This window comes from Corythoichthys intestinalis, chromosome 13 (assembly GCF_030265065.1).
Source record: "Corythoichthys intestinalis isolate RoL2023-P3 chromosome 13, ASM3026506v1, whole genome shotgun sequence".
In the NCBI taxonomy this organism is placed as follows: domain Eukaryota; kingdom Metazoa; phylum Chordata; class Actinopteri; order Syngnathiformes; family Syngnathidae; genus Corythoichthys; species Corythoichthys intestinalis.
The window spans coordinates 16,381,074-16,403,189 of NC_080407.1; the positions used below are offsets into that span (position 1 = coordinate 16,381,074).

The 22,116-nt window shown below is 39.2% G+C and overlaps 1 protein-coding gene across 3 annotated transcripts in view; it reads left to right on the forward strand.

The window, feature by feature from the left end:
* The window catches only part of dock4b (dedicator of cytokinesis 4b), a 237,364-nt gene that overhangs the window by 195,265 nt on the left and 19,983 nt on the right, over positions 1-22,116 (forward strand). For 2 of the 3 annotated variants that reach the window (XM_057854988.1, XM_057854990.1), the window contains 7 exons: positions 135-254; positions 321-442; positions 5,699-5,819; positions 5,911-5,992; positions 10,422-10,531; positions 18,500-18,572; positions 21,619-21,735. In XM_057854988.1, coding sequence (XP_057710971.1) covers positions 135-254; positions 321-442; positions 5,699-5,819; positions 5,911-5,992; positions 10,422-10,531; positions 18,500-18,572; positions 21,619-21,735 — 745 coding nt within the window. The remainder of the gene's footprint in view (positions 1-134; positions 255-320; positions 443-5,698; positions 5,820-5,910; positions 5,993-10,421; positions 10,532-18,499; positions 18,573-21,618; positions 21,736-22,116) is intronic. The other variant, XM_057854989.1, reaches the window with a different exon arrangement.

A 22,116-nucleotide genomic window follows, 5' to 3' on the forward strand; every position in this document is an offset into this window, starting at 1 on the left:
GAAAGCAACACCGCGGCGCTCCACTGCGCATCATCATGACCTCTTTGCCAGAAAGTTCCCAGACACAAAAAGTTTACAATAAAACACCTGAGAGCCCCGACACTTGAAGTGATGCCCTTTTTCTTATCTTGCAGGCACATATTTTGGAATACGGTCTGGCTGTGCATGAGAAAGTCGTCCCTCAGGACATGAGGCCTCTACATAAGAAGCTTGTAGATCAGTTCCATTTGATGAAATCCAGTCTGGGCATTCAGGTTGGTATCATCTAGAAAAGACACGTCAACGCGAGAAAGTATCTAAACGCACGTTCTTGAATTTAGGAGTTTCCGGCGTACGTGCGGGCGAGTCCGGTGCACTTCACCAACGGGAGCCCGCGTACTTGCAGGAACTCGGTGCCCAGCATTATCAGCCCGGATGGCAGTCGAGGGGTTGCCAGGCGAAGGTGAGCAAAAAATATAAGTGGAAATGTTAACCACTAGATGCCTGAATTTACATTTAACTCAGTCAAATTGGTTTGGCTGCCAATGAGTTAGCAAATATACATCAAAAAGCATAACATAAGTACATAATAATAATACAATACAAAGTACTTCAACGTGTAAGAACCAGAACTAAAAACAAGTTAAATAAAACACAAAAGTCAAAATCACACGGATGAAAAAACAGTATCTGCTTTAACTAAAACCATCCAAACATTGATAGGTTTTCATATTTTAATGAGAATAGTATGCAACCAATGACAGAAGCGGAAAAAATAAGTCAGTGAACCATTACATTTAGTATTTTGTGGCCCCTCTTTTGGCATCAATAACTTTAACAAAACGCTTCCTGTAACTGATCAGTTTGGCACATCAATCAGGAATAATCTTGGCCCATTCTTCTCTTCAAAACTCGTGTAGTTCAGTCAGATTCCTTGGATGTCTGGCATGAATCACTGTCTTTAGGTCATGCCACAGCATCTCAATGGGGTTCCAGTCTGGACTTTGATTTGGCCACTCCAGAACGTGTATTTTGTTCTTCTGATTCCATTCGGAAGTTGATTTACTTCTGTGTTTTGGATCATTGTTTTGTTGCAGCATCCATCCTCTTTTTAGCTTCAAATGTCTGACAGACAGGTTTTCCTGCAAAACATCCTGATTAACTTTTGAAGTCATTCTTCCATTAATGATTGCAAGTTGTCCAGGCCCTGAGGTAGCGAAACAGCCCCAAATCGTGATGCTCCCTCCACCATGCTTCACGGTGGGGATGAGGTGTATATGTTGTTGAGCTGTTCCATTTTTCGTCCACACATGACATTGTGTGTTACTCCCAAACAATTCAGCATTTGTTTCATTACTCCACAAAATATTTTGCCAAAACCTCTATGGAGTATCCAAGTGCCTTTTTGCAAACACGAAACGAGCAACAATTTTTTTTTTTTTTTTTTTAGACAGCAGTCTTCCTCTGTTGTGTCTTCCCATGAACACCATAGTTTTACACATAGTTGGTATGTGCACAGAGATATTGGACTGTGCCAGTGATTTCGGTAAGTCTTTAGCAGACACTCAAGGGTTCTTTTTTACCTCTCTGAGTATTCCGCGCTGAACTCTTGGCGTCATCTTTGGTGGGCGGCCACTCCTTGTGGGAGAAGCAACAGTGCCAAACACTCTCAATTTGGTGACAACTTCTCTGACTGTCGATTGATGAACATCCAGACTTTGTAGGTTTTTTATCCTTACCTAGCTTTATACAAATCAACAATCCTTGAACGCAGGTCTTAAGACAACTCTTTTGACCGAGCCATGATGCACATCAGACAATGCTTCTTTTCTTACAATTCTTACCAGGTGTGTGTTTTATAGTGGGCACGGCAGCTTTAAACCACTTATCAGTGATTGGGCACGCACCTGACTTGAATATATTGGTATAAAATTGTTTAAATTGCTCTTTAATTCTCCTTAGGCAAAGGGTTTACTTATTTTTCCCCCTTCTGTCATTGTTTGCATGCTATCCTCATTAAAATATGAAAGCCTATAAATGTTTGGGTGGTTCGAGTTAAAGCAGACACTGTTTTTTCATCTGTGTGATTTTGACAAAGATCACATTTGATGGTGATTTCATGCAGAAATGTGAGAAATTCGAAAAGGTTCAGATACTTTTTCATAACACTGTAACAGCAAATAAAAAATAATAATTAAATAAGAAAAAATTAATTAAAAAAACAAACACCAAAAATGGGAACGTTCTGAATATAAACATAGTAGAAATATTTTTCTTAATGTAATATTTAATAATTTATTTTAGCATCTTTTAAATTTGTTTGTATTTTTTATTATGATTAGTTAACAATTTAGTGATCAGTGATTCATATTTAGCAATTTAATATGATATTTTCTGTTTTGGAATAATATACAAAAATATTTAGACTTTTATTATAGTGTTAATAATTTAATGACATTTTTTCTCTTAAAAAAATTGAGTTGAAGTTCATTTTGAAAATGTGTCATTTAAAAATCAGCTTTGAATAATAATTAAAATAATAATTCCATTTAATTTTCAAAAGTACATACATTTCCAATTTATATAAACATATTTGTAATGCATTTATACATGTATTTATTGATATTAGCATCAATCCAATGTATTTACTTCTATGAAGTTTATTTAGTAATTTTGTGGTCAATTTAAATTGAGCAGTTTTAATACTTTAGAATAATACACAAAAATATTTAGATTTTGTATTTTAATTAATAGTATTAACATTTGAAAGTCATGATACGAAAGGGTGGAAAAATTTGAATTATTTTCGTTGAAATTCAATGTTGAAAAAGTGTCGTTTGGAATGAAAAATATCAACTTTAAATGATATAACCATAATTGTATTTAATTTTTTAAACATATATATTTCCAATTCATATAAACATATTTATCGTGCATTTCTAACTGAATTCGATTTGCAAAAATGTCCATTTTCAAACGAAAATCCAAATTTTAATCCAATTTCATCTCATGCATTTTGTAGATTTCAGCCATTCGCTCCCACGTCATTGAGTATTCTGCCAGAAATAGATTTAGGAGCCATTTCCAACTTTTGTCTGTGAAAAAAAACTAAAGTGCCAGGCGGATACGTGTCTTTAATAATGAATTTGTTTTTGTCACAATGTCACTTCCATCTTTCCTCTTTTATTCGAAACTTTCCTACCCTTTCACTTCACCTCAAACGCCACTTTTGCGCTCTTCCTACCTGAGCGAGCGAGGGGTCGGCCGGTCACCGAGTGAGCAGCAGTCAAATTCTGCGTTGACGTGTTCAGTGACCCTGCCACGCTGTCTCTGCGCGACATTCCGCTCCCGCAGTTTGATCCCAGGGGGCAGCGGCGCACAGGATACTGCCTGCGTTGCATCCGCTTTTCCTCTCTTTGTATTTCGGACGATTTCACCCCCCTTCAAAATGACAATATACAGTGGGGCAAATAAGTATTTAGCCAACCACTAATTGTGCAAGTTCTCCCACTTGAAAATATTAGAGAGGCCTGTAATTGTCAACATGGGTAAACCTCAACCATGAGAGACAGAATGTGGGGTGGAAAAAAAAACAGAAAATCACATTGTTTGATTTTTAAAGAATTTCTTTGCAAATCATGGTGGAAAATAAGTATTTGGTCAAAACCAAAAGTTCATGTCAATACTTTGTTATGTACCTTTGTTGGCAATAACGGAGGCCAAACGTTTTCTGTAACTCTTCACAAGCTTTTCACACACTGTTGCTGGTATTTTGGCCCATTCCTCCATGCAGATCTCCTCTAGAGCAGTGATGTTTTGGGGCTGTCGTTGGGCAACACGGACTTTCAACTCCCTCCACAGATTTTCTATGGGGTTGAGATCTGGAGACTGGCTAGGCCACTCCAGAACCATGAAATGCTTCTTACGAAGCCACTCCTTTGTTGCCCTGGCTGTGTGTTTGGGATCATTGTCATGCTGAAAGACCCAGCCACGTCTCATCTTCAATGCCCTTGTTGATGGAAGGAGATTTTCACTCAAAATCTGTCGATACATGGCCCCATTCATTCTTTCCTTTACACAGATCAGTCGTCCTAGTCCCTTTGCAGAAAAACGACCTTAAAACATGTTGTTTCCACCCCCATGCTTCACAGTGGGTATGGTGTTCTTTGGATGCAATTCACTATTCTTTTTCTTCCAAACACGAGAACCTGTGTTTCTACCAAAAAGTTCTATTTTGGTTTCATCTGACCATAACACATTCTCCCAGTCCTCTTCTGGATCATCCAAATGCTGTCTCGCGAACCGCAGACGGGCCTGGACGTGTACTGGCTTCAGCAGGGGGACACGTCTGGCAGTGCAGGATTTGAGTCCCTGGCGGCGCATTGTGTTACTGATAGTAGCCTTTGTTACTGTGGTCCCAGCTCTCTGTAGGTCATTCACGAGGTGGGATGAAAAAGTATCTGAACCTTTTGGAATTTCCCACATTTCTGCATAAAATCACCATCAAATGTGATCTGATCTTTGTCAAAATCGCACAGATGAAAAACCAGTGTCTGCTTTAACTAAAACCACACAAGCATTGATAAGTTTTCATATTTTAATGAGGATAGTACGCAAACAATGACAGATGTGGGAAAAATATGTAAGTGAACAATCACATTGATTTTTTTTTGGTGCCCCCTTTGGCAGCAATAACTATAACCAGATACTTGCTGTAGCCGTTACTAGATGAAGACAAAAAATATTTGAAGTGACTAAAATATGACAAAGACTAAAAGGTATTTTCGTCCAAAAGGCTAAAACAAAAATTAATATGGTGCCAAAAACAACACTGCTTGGGAGAGACAGACACCCTCTGCTGCCACTTGCTGTCAGAACTGTTGTCGTACAACATGCCTCATACCTCCCAGCATGCAATGTGGCGTGTAAATAATGTTCAAAGTTCATGTTCTGTGCTACGTCAGTCTTCAGTTACTGTACCAGTTTTTTTCATTCATTGCTAGTTATGCTATTTAGGTTATTTTGACTATTTTAGTTCCGTTCTGAAACAGTTTGAATGGCTTGTTGATTGAACTGTTTCGCCGTGGATGTGAGTGCAACAAAATAGCAGGTGACTAATCCGAAATAGGTCGTAATCTGCAAATATTTTAATATGTAACTTATTTAAATGTATGTAGCATGGAAACGGAGCATTAGAACTATTTTTCAGGGTATTTTTTGACACCAAAGCAATTTGGCACCCCCTCCACTCGACAGCGCCCTAGGCAAATGCCTAGCTAGCCTATGCCCTGATTTCGATATATCGTCCCACCTCTAATAGTCATCTCTTCCTCTTTTCTGTTTCTTCTTCACATAGTGTGTCCTCCCCTCTTTACCTACCAGTACGCTATGATGTAATTTTGAAAGTATTGTTATTGGTTCAATTGATTTTATTAGTGATTTGTAAAATGGCTCATGTTCTGATTAAAGTTGTGGCGGACCCAAAGCACACTGTTCGATTTTAATCAGAAACATGAAAATCAGGGGGCCCGGGCCTCGCATTTGAGATCTCTGCTTTAATCTTCCTTCATTTTCCTTCATTTACGTCTGTTTTTCTTCTCCTTTTCTCTCCACGTGGCTCTCTCTGCATCCTGGTGAGTCACTAGCATAGCTAAGCATGAAATATTTATCTACTTCTGCTTGCTTTTTGACATATTTTTATAATTTTGCTCGCTTCCAGTCTTCTCAGCTACCCGGCGGTCAACCGCTACTCCTCGTCGTCGCTGTCCTCCCAAGCGTCCAATGAGGTCAGCAACATCACCGGTCAGTCGGAAAGCTCGGATGAAGTTTTCAACATGCAGGTACTTGGGGAAAAACAAAAATAAAGACCTATTCATTGCTCTCATTTTGTCGTGGTTTCTCTTTGAGACTCATCATCAATGTTTTTTTTAGCCCAGTCCGTCTACCTCGAGCTTGAGCTCCAACCACTCGGCCTCGCCCAACGTCACCAGCTCGGCGCCCTCTAGTGCCCGAGGTGAGTTATTTTATCCTTGCCAGGATAATTGTTAGTGACTTTAAGGAGCATACGACAGGAGAAAAAAAGTCTTAAATAGCATTATTATGTGAATTAGAATCATATTTTGAGATGATTCGACTATGTACAACAATTTAGCAAAGCGCAGATGACGAGAAATTAGTCTTTTAATCTGCCGGTTAGCCACGCCTACCGTTGTAGGGCTCTAGCGTCCCCAACAGGTGGATGACGTCAGCGGGAGAATGGGCTCATCGGTTTTACTATTCAGCCCATTGAGGGGGAATTATGCAGAACGAGGAAAACGCGACAAAGAGAGCCGCAAAATGTCATTTTGTCAGTCTCTCTACTCCAAAATTTTTACAGGATATTCTTTTTATCCAAGTATTTTTCCCGAATAGCTAAATAAATGGCTTGAGAATGACCAGTCAGCCTGTCGAGGGGGAACTATTCACAACGAGGAAAACGCGACGAAGAGAGCTGCAAAATGTCATTGTTTCTGTCTCTTTACGTCAATATTTTTACTTTTATCCAAGTATTTTCCCCAATTGCTAAATAAATGGCATGGTCATGACAAATAACAGTCTGTAGCTAAATGGGATATGAAATAATAAAAATGCACCTATTCAGGACGACATGGCAAAATTACTCCATAATGGTCAAAACTGTCGACTTCACCTTTACTGTCGCACCTCCCGAACGATATTTTATGACACCTAAATTGGGCTTATGTCATTTTCCTTCCCCGGCTTGGGAGAATGTAAACAAGCCAAGAGGCGTGACAGCTAGCCGACATGCTAACCCGAACCGAGTGATGTTTCAAAGTCTTTGAAGCGGAAAATCACACATAACTAGCCCGGATGTTTTGACATGACGACTGGGTTGTCGATTGTCTTCGCCGGAGAGTAATTTACAGAGTGTTCCCCGGAGGAGGGCGGCTGCAGTTGTTGTGCAGCTAACGTGCAGCTAATGTGCATGAGGGGAGCTTTTTACATGCCTATCAATGATCAAACGTAAGTAGTCCTTAATATAAAGAAAGTTTGTAGTGTTTACTTTGTAATCGCTGAATTCGCTGCTATTTTTAACTCAAAGTTGCAATTTCTGATCGGTCGGAAAATTTGACAGAACACCGGGCACATGAGCACAATAAGCCGAATATTTTGCTCTCACGGCGGGTGAATGTACGACAAGCCGCCGGTATTGTGCCGAAAAATAGCCGCCCCGCATGCATGTCAGCCACAAAATGCAAGCCACCTACATATTAAAATGATCCCAGTATTTGACATAATACAAAACACAATGTTTACTCACTTCCTCGTGAGTCCAATGGTCCCACAGTAGTAGGGCTTGTTTTGGCCAATATCCACGGTGAATGGGAACCTTTTGAAACTCCAAAAAGGCGCACACGCCTCTCCTTCATACAGCAAGATTTTTCTGCAGCCGTTTGGCTGGCGTGATGCGGAAAATAAACGTATTAATCCGCAAAATAAACTGAATCCTTAGTCCTCATACAGAACAGTACTGCTGTATAGTGAAGAGGATTCCTTCTCTCGTAAACGTCACAGCGCCGTCCTCCTCAATGCGAGACCGAAGCCGGAAGTAACTCATTTTCATGGTGCGGGATTCAAAAAACTAAATATAGCGATCGCTTCCACACACATCCAAGCGGTCCACTTTAAAGTGCCTGTGATACGAAAAAGCATGTTTATTTCATGATACACGCGATATTTTATGCTCCTGAATGATATGGACCGCTTGGATGTGTGTGGAAGCGATCGCTATATTTATTTAGTTTTTTGAATCCCGCGCCATGAAAATGAGTGACTTCCGGCTTCGGTCTTGCATTGAGGAGGAGGGCGCTGTGACGTGTACGGTAGAAGACGTTCTCTTCACTATACTGTGTACTGTTGTGTATGAGGACGAAGGATTCAGCTGATTTTGTGGATTAATACTTTTATTTTTTGCATCACGCCAGCCAAACGGCTGCAGAAAAATCATTCTGTATGCGGGAGAGGCGTATGCGCCTTTTTGGAGTTTCAAAAGGTTCCCATTCACCGTGGATATTTACTGTGGGACCATTGGACTTACAAGGAAGTGAGTAAACATCTTGTTTTGTATTATGTCAAATACGAATACAGTGATTACAAAGTAAACACAATAAAATTCCTTTAAATAAAGGACTACTTACGTTTGATCATTGATAGGCATGTAAAAAGCTATCCTCATGCTCATTAGCAGTTAGCTGTTAGCGCGTTAGCTACACAACAACTCCAGCCACCCTCCTCCAGGGAACGAACTGTAAATTGCTCTCCGCCGGGCGGTTTGCCGATCCGCAAAGAAACTCGACAACCGGGTCGTCATGTCAAATAATCCAGGCTAGTTATGTGTGATTTTCCACTTCGAAGACTTTGAAACATCCCTCGGTTCGGGTTAGCATGTCGGCTAGCTGTCACTCCTTCTGGTCTGTTTACATTCTCCGAAGCCGGGGAAGGGAAATTACATATGTCCGATTTAGGTGTCATAAAATATCGTTCGGGAGGTGTGACAGTAAAGGTGAAGTCGACTGTTTTGACCATTATGGAGTAATTTTGCCATTTCGTCTTGAATAAATGGATTTTTATTATTTTATATTCCATTTAGCACAAGATTGTTATTTGTCATGACCATGCCATTTATTTAGCAATTGGGGAAAGTACTTGGGTAAAAAGAATATCCTGTAAAAATATTGAAGTAAAGAGACAGAAACAATGACATTTTGCCGCTCTCTTCGTCGCGTTTTCCTCATTGTGAATAGTTCCCCCTCGACGGGCTGACTGGTCCTTCTCAAGCCATTTATATAGCTATTGGGGAAAAATACTTGGATAAAAAGAATATCCTGTAAAAATATTGGGAGTAGAGAGACTGAAACAATGACATTTTGCAGCTCTCTTCGTCGCGTTTTCCTCGTTCTGAATAATTTCCCCTCAATGGGCTGAATAGTAAAATCGATGAGCCAAGTCTACCGCTGACGTCATCCACCTGTTGGGGACGCTAAAGCCCTATAATGGTAGGCGTGGCTAACCGGCAGATTAAAAGACTAATTTCTCGTCATCTGCGCTTTGCTAAATTGTTGTATATAGTCGAATCGTCTCAAAATATGATTCTAATTCACATAATAATGCCATTTAAGACTTTTTTTCTGGTGTCATATGCTCTTTAAAGCCAAAATGCGTAGAAATTAGGGGTGTCAAACGATTAAAATTTTTAATCGAGTTAATTACAGCTTAAAAATTAATAATTCGTATTTAATCGCAATTAATCGCAATTCAAACCATCTATAAAATATGCCATATTTTTCTGTAAATTATTGTTGGAATGGAAAGATAAGACACAAGATGGCTATATACATTCAACATATGGTACATAAGTACTGTATTTCTTTATTATAACAATAAATCAACAAGATGGCATTACCATTATTAACATTCTGTGAAAGCGATCCATGGATAGAAAGACTTGGAGTTCTTAAAAGATAAATTTTAGTTATAGAAATTTTATATTAAAACCCCTCTTCATGTTTTCGTTTTAATCAAATTTGTAAAATTTTCAATCAAAAAATAAACTAGTAGCCCGCCATTGTTGATGTCAATAATTACTTCCACAATGCTCATGGGTGCTGAAGCCTATAAAATCAGTCGCACCCAAGCGCCAGTAGAGGGCGGCAAAACTCTGAAAAACACAACAAGTACACCTTTCACTATGCTGTCATTTTAATCTGTTTGAGCGGGGCATTTGTGCGTTAATTGCGTCAAATATTTTAACGGGATTATTTTAAAAAATTAATTACTGCTCGTTAACGCGATAATTATGACAGCCCTAGTAGAAATGTGTTATTTCGACTGCTAGCTAGACCACTCGATACGCACGTAGCACATTAAACACGACTAAAGTCTGAAAGCGAAAAGTTAGAGGCAGAGAAATCGAGTGAATACAAAGTGAAAATCCTCGCGCGACATGGAGTACACAGGGACAACTCTGAGTCTAAACCTCTTGGTTAAATTCTCCGCTGAATATCTCAGGTCTTCTCTCTTATCGTGCTATATTTCTGCCTGATCCGAATCATAAAAAGACTGAATATACGGCGACGTTTATAGACGCGAATACGCTCTCCTTTGGCGAGCAGCTGGCGGCGGGCGGCGCCCTTATAAACGTGGCTTTCCATAAAGCCCGCCGTGACTTATTGCCCGTGTGTTCTTATCTTAGCGCAAGTCTGAAGAGAAATGTTGAAAAATTTTGCACCAGTTGTCCACTCGAAAGGAAAACCCGGGCTATTTATCATCCCAGCAGGCGATTTGGTCTTTGCCGAACGCCAGGTCTTGGCGTGTAACAGTCTAACACCTCCCCCGCCGCTCTCTGTGTGTTCCCGCTCTAACTCACGGCCGCCCACTTGCAGGTTCACCGCAGATGGCCGAGAAACACAAGCACTCCAGAGAGAACGCCTGCCTGTCTCCGAGAGAGAGGCCCGTTAGCGCCATCTTCCCCAACCCACTGGACCCCGCGCAGGTTAATATATACAGACACAAAGCTCTTACATTTATGGATTAGCATGCTAGCGCTAGGAAACCAGCATTATTTGTACACGATGCTAGCATTTTTAGATTTTTTGGGAAACTGAGAAAGCCTGTGAATGACCCAAAATCAATAGGAAATCACCTGAAAACAACAGTAACTCACTGCAAATGACTCAAAAACATTTTTAACCGTATTAGATTTTGTTTGGCTCACGCAGTTGTTCACAAAGTAGTAAACATTACCCCCAACCTGTTCACCTGTGAAATGTTCTGGGTTTTTTTTGGGGGGGGGGAACATGCACAAAAATATCTTCTGTTTTTACTTGTTTTACACATCCCAACTTCATGAATATATGTATACAGTGTGGCAAATAAGTATTTAGTCAACCACTAATTGTGTAAGTTCTCCCACTTGAAAATATTAGAGATGCCTGTAATTGTCAACATGGGTAAACCTCAACCATGAGAGACAGAATGTGGAGAATAAAAACAGAAAATCACATTGTTTGATTTTTAAAGAATTTATTTGCAAATCATGGTGGAAAATAAGTATTTGGTCAATACCAAAAGTTCATCTCAATACTTTGTTATGTACCCTTTGTTGGCAATAATTGGGGCCAAACGTTTTCTGTAACTCTTCACAAGCTTTTCACACACGGTGGCTGGTATTTTGGCCCATTCCTCCATGCAGATCTCCTCTAAAGCAGTGATGTTTTGGGGCTGTCGTTGGGCAACATGGACTTTCAACTCCCTCCACAGATTTTCTATGGGGTTGAGATCTGGAGACTGGCTAGGCCAGTCCAGGACCTTGAAATGCTTCTTAAGAAGCCACTCATTTGTTGCCCTGGCTGTGTGTTTGGGATCATTGTCATGCTGAAAGACCCATCCACGTCTCATCTTCAATGCCCTTGCTAATGGAAGGAGATTTTCACTCAAAATCTCTCGATACATGGCCCCATTCATTCTTTCCTTTACACAGATCAGTCGTCCTGGTCCCTTTGCAGAAAAATAGCCCCAAAGCATGATGTTTCCACCCCATGCTTCACAGTGGGTATGTGTGGGAGTTCTTCGGCTGAAATTCAGTATTCTTTCTCCTCCAAACACGAGAACCTGTGTTTCTACCAAAAAGTTCTATTTTGGTTTCATCTGACCATAACACTTTCTCCCAGTCCTCTTCTGGATCATCCAAATGCTCTCTAGCGAACCGCAGACTGTACTGGCTTCAGCAGGGGGACACGTCTGGCAGTGCAGGATTTGAGTCCCTGGCGGCGCATTGTGTTACTGATTGTTGCCCTTGTTACTGTGGTCCCAGCTCTCTGTAGATCATTCACTAGGTCCCCCTGTGTGAGTCTGGGATTTTTGCTCACCGTTCTTGTTATTATTTTGATGCTACGGTGTGAGATCTTGCATGGAGCCCCAGATCGAGGGAGATTATCAGTGGTCTTGTATGTCTTCCATTTTCTACTAATTGCTCCCACAGTTGATTTCTTTACACCAAGCGTTTTACCTATTGCAGATTCAGTCTTCCCAGCCTGTCGCAGGTCTACGATTTTTTCTCTGGTGTCCTTCGACAGCTCTTTGGTCTTAGCCAGAGTGGAGTTTGGAGTGTGACTGACTGAGGTTGTGGACAGGTGTCTTTTATACCGATAATGAGTTAAAACAGGTGCCATTAATACAGGTAATGAGTGGAGCCTTGTTAGACTTCTTTGACAGCCAGAAATATTGCTTGTATGTAGGTGACCAAATACTTATTTTCCACTCTAATTTGGAAATAAATTCTTTAAAAATCAAACAGTGTGATGTTCAGGTTTTTTTTCTCCACATTCTGTCTCTCATAGTTGAGGTTTACCCATGTTGACAATTACAGGCCTCTCTTATCTTTTCAACTAGGAGAATTTGCACAATTGGTGGTTGACCAAATACTAAATTGCCCCACTGTATCTGTGTGTAATAGTTTTTTTTTTTTTTTTTTTTTTAAGAGCAAGCCTTCACCAAAGGCTATTTATTGAAAAGTGACAACAAACATTACAAGGAATGAATTCTCTGCTTGCTTTTGCAACTGAAGGCCAGCGTGTGCACACCGAAACCTTGTTTGCGGATTTCGTTCAAAGAAAAGACACAAACCGAACAAATACGTTTGCATCCCAAGGCCGTTTACCTCCCACGCACTTCACCTGCACACAAGCTGTGGGGGTGGCAGGGATGTCAATGTGGTTGTCATGTTGCTTGTCAGATTGTCGCTGAATGTTCAGTTAATGTAACCCTTTAAAAGTATTGAATTAAAATCTATCTAAATAAGGTTTTAAATTCATTGTTAAATTTCCGGACAGTACATTTAATGATGATGGGAATGCACTATGACCTACGTTGGCCGAAGAAGTGTCAGGTGAACTGCAAAGTCCAAATGCTATGCAAAAAAAAAAAAAAAGCACAAATGCAAATTCCCATCAAATGCATGCCAATTCTAAACACTTTGCATGTCATTGCATGTCATTGACTTAACGATATATTGATTTAGAAAACAGACCTAGCCGGTAAAATGTTGTCTATAAAAGTTGTAGAGCAATAAGACAAACAACAAAAATGAATGAAATAAACAAGAATACTACAAAGTATTATATAATTATTCATATTAATTGTTATTATTATTAATATTAATAGTCGATAGTAATCAATAGTTATGAGATAGATATCCATGACCTATTTACAGACATTTTTTTCATTGTGACATAATTTGTTTAAAAGTTTAAAATATGCGAGTGAAGAATATTTTAAAATCGTTTTTTTTAACTAAATATTAGACACCAATTAATGATTCGAAGCTAAAACTGACAGACATTTTGAATAGAAAATATAATTACTGGTACTTGTCTGTTGTTTTTAGCTAAGAATCATTGGTTGATGTCTCATATTTCGTTTAAAAAAAAGAAAAAAAAAGCAAATTTAAAGAATTATTCACTCTTTTATTCACAATTATTCAACCTTTAAACAAATTACATCACAATGAAAAAAATGGGGTCTGTAAAAAAGTCACGAATATCAACCTCATAACTATCGCTTAATTGTATTTTTTTTTTTTTTTTTACTGTCGCATTTTCTCCGATATGTTAGATGATAAATAATAGATCCAAACGAAGAAAATTTGGAAAAAAAAAAAAAAAAAAGTTTGAAACGGTAAATACATGAAAAAGAAAATCTCGACCACTCCTTGATGTCTGCGATTTCTGCATCGCGACTCTCGTTATATTACCATATTTCACCCATAAAATCCCCCCCAAAATCCAGCTGTTGCCATTCAAAGCTGTGTCTTGACACTCATTGATACATGCTACATGGAGTTTTGGGATCGAAACCAGGTAAGTACGCGATAATATCTCGTTAAAGTCATGGCGTCTTTAATTTTGCTCTCGCGTGCTCTCACCTTCAGGGAGGGTTTCGCTGTTTAAAAAAAAAAGTTTTTTTTTTAAATGCCCTCCTGTTCAAAATTTTTCTTTCCCGAGAAAATTGAGATTTTAAGCTTTCCAATGCTGTATCACACATGCATGTCGGACAATTTTGAAAGTTGGCCAAACTGGGGGTCTCAGAGCGGAAATTCAAGTCACATGAGTGTTTTCCGCCATAAATATATTTAGATATAACCCGATGAGACGGGCGGGCTTTCTTGTATAAACTCTTCAGAAGAGGCTTCCTCCTGGGGTGACAGCCATGCACACCAATTTGAAGGAGAGTGTGACATATGGTCTGACCACTAACAGGCTGACCCCCTCTTCAATCTCTGCAGCAATGCTGGCAGCACTCCTGTAACAAGTCACATGAGATTTTGGAGGGAAAATGACAAGCAGTACTCAATTTGGACATTTAGGGATGTACGTGGTTTCTAAAGGGTGTACTTTTGTTGACAAGGGTTTACACATTAATGGCTATATTTTGAGGTGAAAATAAATTAACTGTATTATATAAGCTGCACACAGACTACTTTTCATTGTGTCAAAGTGTCATTTTGTCAGTGTTGTCCCATGAAAATATATACTTAAATATCTAATAGCAATTCAAACAATCGCTAAAATATGCCATGTTTTTCTGTAATTTATTGTTGGAATGGAAAAATAAGAAACAAGACGGGCATAAACATTGAACATACTGTACATAAGTACTGCATTTGTTTATTACAACAATAACTCCACAAGATGGCATTAACATTATTAGCATTTGTTCTGTTAAAGGGATCAACGGATAGAAAGACTTGTAGTTCTTAAAAGAATAATTTAAGTACAAGTTATAGTAATTGTATATTTTTTTTAGAGATAGGAATATTGTTTTTGTTGTGCTTTCACTAAATGATACTGTAGCGACTTAACTGTTCCGCCCAAATGTATGATGGGAAGTTGGGCAACCATGACTGTCAGTGGTGGCTCCAAATGGTATAAAGCAGGGTTCACTAAATCCGGACCTCAGAGCCACTTTTCCTGTCGTGTTTTCCATGTCTCCCTCCTTCAACACACCTGAATGAAATAATCAGGATCATTATCAGGCTTCTGGAGAGGTTGCTAATGGCATAATCATTTGATTCAGGTGTGTTAGGGGAGAGAGACGTAGAAAACACGACAGGATTGATGGCATTGAGGTCAAGATTTCGTTGTGATCAATTAGGCATGTTAAGAAAAAGATTCTCCTGCTCCGCCCAAATGCATGATGGGATGTTGGGCAACCATGACTGTCAGTGGTGGCTGCAAATGGTATACAGTATGTGCTGTGTTGTGTTCAATTAGGCGTGTTAAGATAAAGATCGTCTCCACCACCCAAATGCACGATGGGAAGTTGGTCAACCATGACTGTTAGTAGTAGTAGTGGATGCTAAAGCTTAAGCCAACAAAAGACGCGGTCCAATGAGCGCCTGTGTCCACTCACATTTCGTTGCCTTTTCGCTCTCAATGTGCTGAAACGGCGTCATTGTAAACTATTAAAGGCAACGCATGAACGGGTCATTCTGTGCATGCGTTAATTGCCTCAAATATTTTTAACGCGATTAATTATTAAAAATGAATTACCTCCTGTTAACGCGATAAATTTGACAGCCCTAATATATGTGTGTGTGTGTATATATATATATATATATATACAGTGCCTTGCAAAAGTATTCGGCCCCCTTGAATCTTGCAACCTTTCGCCACATTTCAGGCTTCAAACATAAAGATATGAAATTTAATTTTTTTGTCAAGAATCAACAACAAGTGGGACACAATCGTCAAGTGGAACAACATTTATTGGATAATTTAAACTTTTTTAACAAATAAAAAACTGAAAAGTGGGGCGTGCAATATTATTCGGCCCCTTTACTTTCAGTGCAGCAAACTCACTCCAGAAGTTCCGTGAGGATCTCTGAATCATCCAATGTTGTCCTAAATGACCGATGATGATAAATAGAATCCACCTGTGTGTAATCAAGTCTCCGTATAAATGCACCTGCTCTGTGATAGTCTCAGGGTTCTGTTTAAAATGCAGAGAGCATTATGAAAACCAAGGAACACACCAGGCAGGTCCGAGATACTGTTGTGGAGAAGTTTAAAGCCAGATTTGGATACAAAAAGATTTCCCAAACTTTAAACATCTCAAGGAGCACTGTGCCAGCCATGATATTGAAATGGAAGGAGCATCAGACCACTGCAAATCTACCAAGACCCGGCCGTCCTTCCAAACTTTTTTCTCAAACAAGGAGAAAACTGATCAGAGATGCAGCCAAGATGCCCATGATCACTCTGGATGAACTGCAGAGATCTACAGCTGAGGTGGGAGAGTCTGTCCAAAGGACAACAATCAGTCGTACACTGCACAAATCTGGCCTTTATGGAAGAGTGGCAAGAAGAAAGCCAATTCTCAAAGATATCCATAAAAAGTCTCGTTTAAAGTTTGCCACAAGCCACCTGGGAGACACACCAAACATGTGGAAGAAGGTGCTCTGGTCAGATGAAACCAAAATTGAACTTTTTGGCCACAATGCAAAACCATATGTTGGGCGTAAAAGCAACACAGCTCATCACCCTGAACACACCATCCCCACTGTCAAACATGGTGGTGGCAGCATCATGGTTTGGGTCTGCTTTTCTTCAGCAGGGACAGGGAAGATGGTTAAAATTGACGGAAAGATGGATGCAGCCAAATACAGGAACATTCTGGAAGAAAATCTGTTGGTATCTGCACAAGACCTGAGACTGGGACGGAGATTTATCTTCCAACAGGACAATGATCCAAAACATAAAGCCAAATCTACAATGGAATGGTTCAAAAATAAACGTATCCAGGTGTTAGAATGGCCAAATCAAAGTCCAGACCTGAATCCAATCGAGAATCTGTGGAAAGAGCTGAAGACTGCTGTTCACAAACACTGTCCATCCAACCTCACTGAGCTCGAGCTGTTTTGCAAGGAAGAATGGGCAAGAATGTCAGTCTCTCGATGTGCAAAACTGATAGAAACATACCCCAAGCGACTTGCAGCTGTAATTGGAGCAAAAGGTGGCGCTACAAAGTATTAACGCAAGGGAGCCGAATAATATTGCACGCCCCACTTTTCAGTTTTTTATTTGTTAAAAAAGTTTAAATTACCCAATCAATTTTGTTCCACTTCACGATTGTGTCCCACTTGTTGTTGATTCTTGACAAAAAAATTAAAATTTTATATCTTTATGTTTGAAGCCTGAAATGTGGCGAAAGGTTGCAAGGTTCAAGGGGGCCGAATACTTTTGCAAGGCACTGTATATATATATATATATATGTATTGTATATGTATACTATATATGTATATGTGGGTGAGGGTGTATAGGTGTATATATGTTTGTATTTTTATATACAGTGCTGCTCAAAAGTTTGTGAACCCCCTCAACATTTTGGAATTTTCTATTACTTCAACCTGATTTCCTAATCAATCAATTCAGTAGTTTTTTTTTTTTTTTTTAACAGTTGTGTTGTCGAGACTAAATTAAAAAGAGTTTTCATCAACTGATGTAGGTGCAAAATTGAACTGTTTGGTCACAACCAAAACCGCCATGTCTGGCGAAAAGTCAACACTGCATACCACCAAAAGAACCTTCTCCCAACAGTGAAGCATGGAGGTGGGAATGTCAAGATCTGGGCTTGCTTTTCATCCTCAGGACCTGGACAACTCCACATAGTCCAGGGAATCATGAATTCTGAGGAATATTGTCAAATCCTAGAACATAACCTGACGCCATCTGTTTTGAAGTTAAAGCTTGGCAGAAGGTGGATCATGCAACATGATAATGATCCAAAGCATTCCAGCAATACAACCAAGGAATGGCTGAAAAAGAAGAAGATTCGTGTTCTGGACTGGCCCAGTCAAAGTCCTGACCTAAATCCCATTGAAATGCTGTGGCGGGACCTGAAGCGAGCAGTTCATGCCAGACGCCCATCAAACCTCTCTCAACTGACTGCGTTCTGCAAGGAAGAATGGGCAAAAATCCCCCAAAGTAGATGTGAGAGGCTGATTAGTCACTACAGAAACCGTTTGGTTGAGGTAATCTCTGCAAAAGGAGGCGCAATATCCTATTAACTGAAGGGGTTCACATACTTTTGCACACATGATATCTGAGTTTTTCTTAAATCAACCACTTTTGTTAAATAAAGAATGACAATATAACTATTTCTTTTGTTTCAGTCCATTATTTGGAATGTCAGTATTGTGGATTTGGGTATAACTTAACATTTAATAAGGTTATTTTAGTTTTTTTTACAAAAAATCTGACCATCGCTGTGGGGTTCACAAACTTTCGAGCAGCACTGTATGCATTTTTTTATATTTTATGTAAGTTTAGCTGTGAAATTTCTATATTTCTGGCATTAAATTACATTCTATGTGGTCTTGAAAAGGACTTTAAAAGCCTTAACTTTTACATGTTGAAACTTGTAAGAACCCTTTAATTCCTTGCATATTTCTTTGTATTTGCAGAGAGCTACTCCTCATCAGATAGGTGACACCACTTTACCCCGCAGTGACCCCAACCTTTCGGCTCCAGACAAAGGTAAAAAGCACCACTTGATGATCCACTTTTTATAGTGCTTGTGATTTCCTTGTAACGATCCTCCAGAGTATTCAATTAACTAACATATCGAGCACATCACAGTTATCACGTTACTGTGTCTGAAGCCAGATATCTCATTAGAATGGGCATTTGCGTGACTCATACAAACTCAGACTTGGCTGAGTGATGTGGAATTCATAAATATGAATGCGCATCTATGAGCAAATCCCCAGGTTGCCCTTTTTTTCCCTCTTTTAGCCAGATAGGAGGAACACAGGCAGCTTTTGTGTTTTCCGAGTTTCCGAGCGCCGTGACGAAGAAAACGCGCTCGGAATTGCGAGCGAGGCTGTGAAATAATTAGCGACGACAACGGAAGCGATGCCTCGCTTCTCTGATGTTCACCTTTCCTGCGATATTGCACGGAAATGATAACGCGCCGCCGCAGTATGGAAACTCGACACATTTCCGTTCTGTACGCTGCAATTACGATGAAAGAACGCAAGTGCGACAATTTGCAGGAATCCTGTGATCATATCTGCTCCACGAAGTGACAGTTTCTAATTGTGGATGTCTAATGTACTCACAGGAACATCTAGAAATGCATTATTGTTAAAACATATCAAATTTAAAACTGAAACTAACATATGTTGTGGAGAACGAGGTGGAACGAGGTTGCCCGTTCATGAAGCAATTAGCTCGCTAAATTATGTTCTTTTTTTCTCTTCTGTTTTAATGCTAACACTTTGAAAAGAAGAAACAAAGCTAAATATCCTTAGCTAAAAGCCAAACCAACAGCTAGCAAGCAACTGGCTAGCTAAAGAATGAATTATAGGTTTTTCCACTTGTGTTTTCATGATAACACTTTCGAAACAAGGAACCTATTGTGTAAAAGCCCATTAAAATAACTTAGGACAAAAACAAAGCTAAATAGCCTTAGCTAAAAGCGAAACTAACAGCGAGCAAACAACTGTCTAGCGAGAGAATGAATGATAGTTATAGCTTTTGCCTCTTGTGTTTTAATGAAAACACTTAAAAAATGAGGAATATATTTGGTAAAAGCCCATTAAAATAACTTTAGACAAAAACAAAGCTAAATATCCTGAGCTAAAAGCTAAACTAACAGCGAGCAAACAACTGGTTAGCTAGTGAATGAAGTACAGTTTTGGCTTTTTCCTCTTGTGTTTTAATAATAACACTTAAAGATGAGGAACCTATTGTGTATAGTGTAAAAGCCCATAAAAATAAGCTACGACAAAAACAATAGCTACATAACTTTAGCTAAAAGCTAAACTAACAGCTAGCAAGCACCTGGCTAGCTTGAGAATGAGTGATAGTTATAGCTTTTGCCTCTTGTATTTTGCTGACAACACTTTCAAAATGAGGAACATATTGTGTGAAAGCCCATTAACATAAGTTACGACCAAAACAAAGTTAAATATCCTTCGCTAAAAGCTAAACTAGCAGCTAGCAAACAACTGGCTGGCTAGAGAATTAATTATCGTTACACCTTTTTCCTCTTGTGTTTTAATTATAACCGTTAAAGATGAGGAACTGATTGTGTAATAGTCCATAAAAATAAGCTACGAACAAAACAAAAGCTAAATACAGTGCCCGCCATAATTATTGGCACCCCTGAAAAAGATGTGTTTTTTTTAGCTTCTAATAATTTGTTTTTTTTATTCAAATAATATGGGACCTTAATGGAAAAAAGAGAAAAATCCACCCTTCAATACAAATGCATTCATTCAGTGGGGAAAAAATCCCACATAAAGAAAAAAATATTTGACATCAAATAATGTGGGTCACAATTATTAGCACGCCTGGTGTTAATACTTTGTACAACCCTCTTTTGCCAACAAAACAAGGTCTGGGGACTGAGATGGCCATGGGAGGAGCTTGATTTTGTGCCTGGTGAACCATTTGTGTGTAGATTTGGCCATATGTTTAGGGTCATTGTCTTGCTGAAAGACCCAGTGACGACCCATCTTCAGCTTTCGGGCAGAGGGCAACAGATTTTGATTTAAAATGTCCTGGTATTTCAAAGCATTCATGATGCCACTCACCCTAACAAGGTTCCCAGGGCATTTGGAAGCGAAACAGCCCCACAGCATCACTGACCCACCCCCATACTTCACAGTGGGTATGAGGTGCTTCTTAGCATGCGCATCTTTCGTGGCACGCCAGACCCACTTAGAGTGTTTGTTGCCAAAAAGCTTGTATTGAAGGTTGGATTTTTCTCTTTTTTTCCCCATTAAGGTCCCATATTATTCGAATTAAAAAAAAAAAACATTAGAAGCTAAAAAACACATCTTTTTCAGGGGTGCCAATAATTATGGAGGGCACTGTAACTTTAGCTAAAAGCTAAACTCACAGCTAGCAAGCAACAGGCTAGCTAGAGAACAAATTGTAGTTATGGCTTTTCCTCTTGTGTTTTAATGATAACACTTTAAAAATGAGGAACCAATTGTGTAATAACCCATAAAGATAAGCTATGACAAAAACAATAGCTAAATAACTTTAGCTAAAAGCTAAACTAATAGCTAGCAAGCAACTGGCTAGCCCGAGAATGTAAATTAAAGCTGTAAATTTTTCCTCTTTTAAGAATAACCCTTGCATAATTGTTAACCTATTATGTACGAGCACATGAAAATAATATTGAAAACTATAAAATTTAGAAATGATGTGTGAAGTGATGCGTCCCTCCAGTGGCGGAACAAATGTGAACAGGGCCCAGGTGCAATGAGTAGAAACGCAATAAACCCTCATTCGACTTTGCATCAGTTTTGCATGTCATTTTACTGAAATTTATAAATACAGTATTGTTATTATCAATATTCATCATGTATTTCTTGCTTTTTGGTTGATGTTAAAAATACTAATCACATCACAAAAAAATACAATCAAGCAAAATGGAATGTTTCCCTTGCGTTGTCATGTTTCCATTGCTTCTCTCATTCAAAACACGCATGATTCCTCATTGTGTTTGTGCATGTGTTGGACATTTTGTTGTTGTGGTGATTGTGACGTCTCCGTGTGCCGTCAAAAGTGCGACCCACGCCCAGTAGCTGGAGCCTGGACAGCGTCAAAGAGGGCAAGCCGTCCTTCTCTGACCCTGTCGGCAAACTACTTTGCCCTCCCATCCCTCCCAGACCACCATATACAGGTACTCCATTCCAGAAAGCTAACAACTTTTCGTATTTGGAGCAAATTTTCTATTACTTTTGTCCCGTATGTACAATTTTAATGACTAACCCTGAATGAAACACTGCCTGTCATATCAGGTGGGATGTTATCCTGATAAGAGCCAAATTTATTCCGTAAGTCCGACTTAATTACATGCTGCATTAGGAGTTGCCGCCATATAAGACAATGTCTTGCTAATTGGCATTCGTGAGATGTTCCATTGAAACACGTTTCAAAAATTGAAAAATAATTATGAATCATGAAACACAACCATGCTTTATTTTTTTACACCAACCGATTTTAGAAAAAATATATATGTAAGTGAAAGTGTCTGAGGTGAGAGTTTATTCATAATTTACAA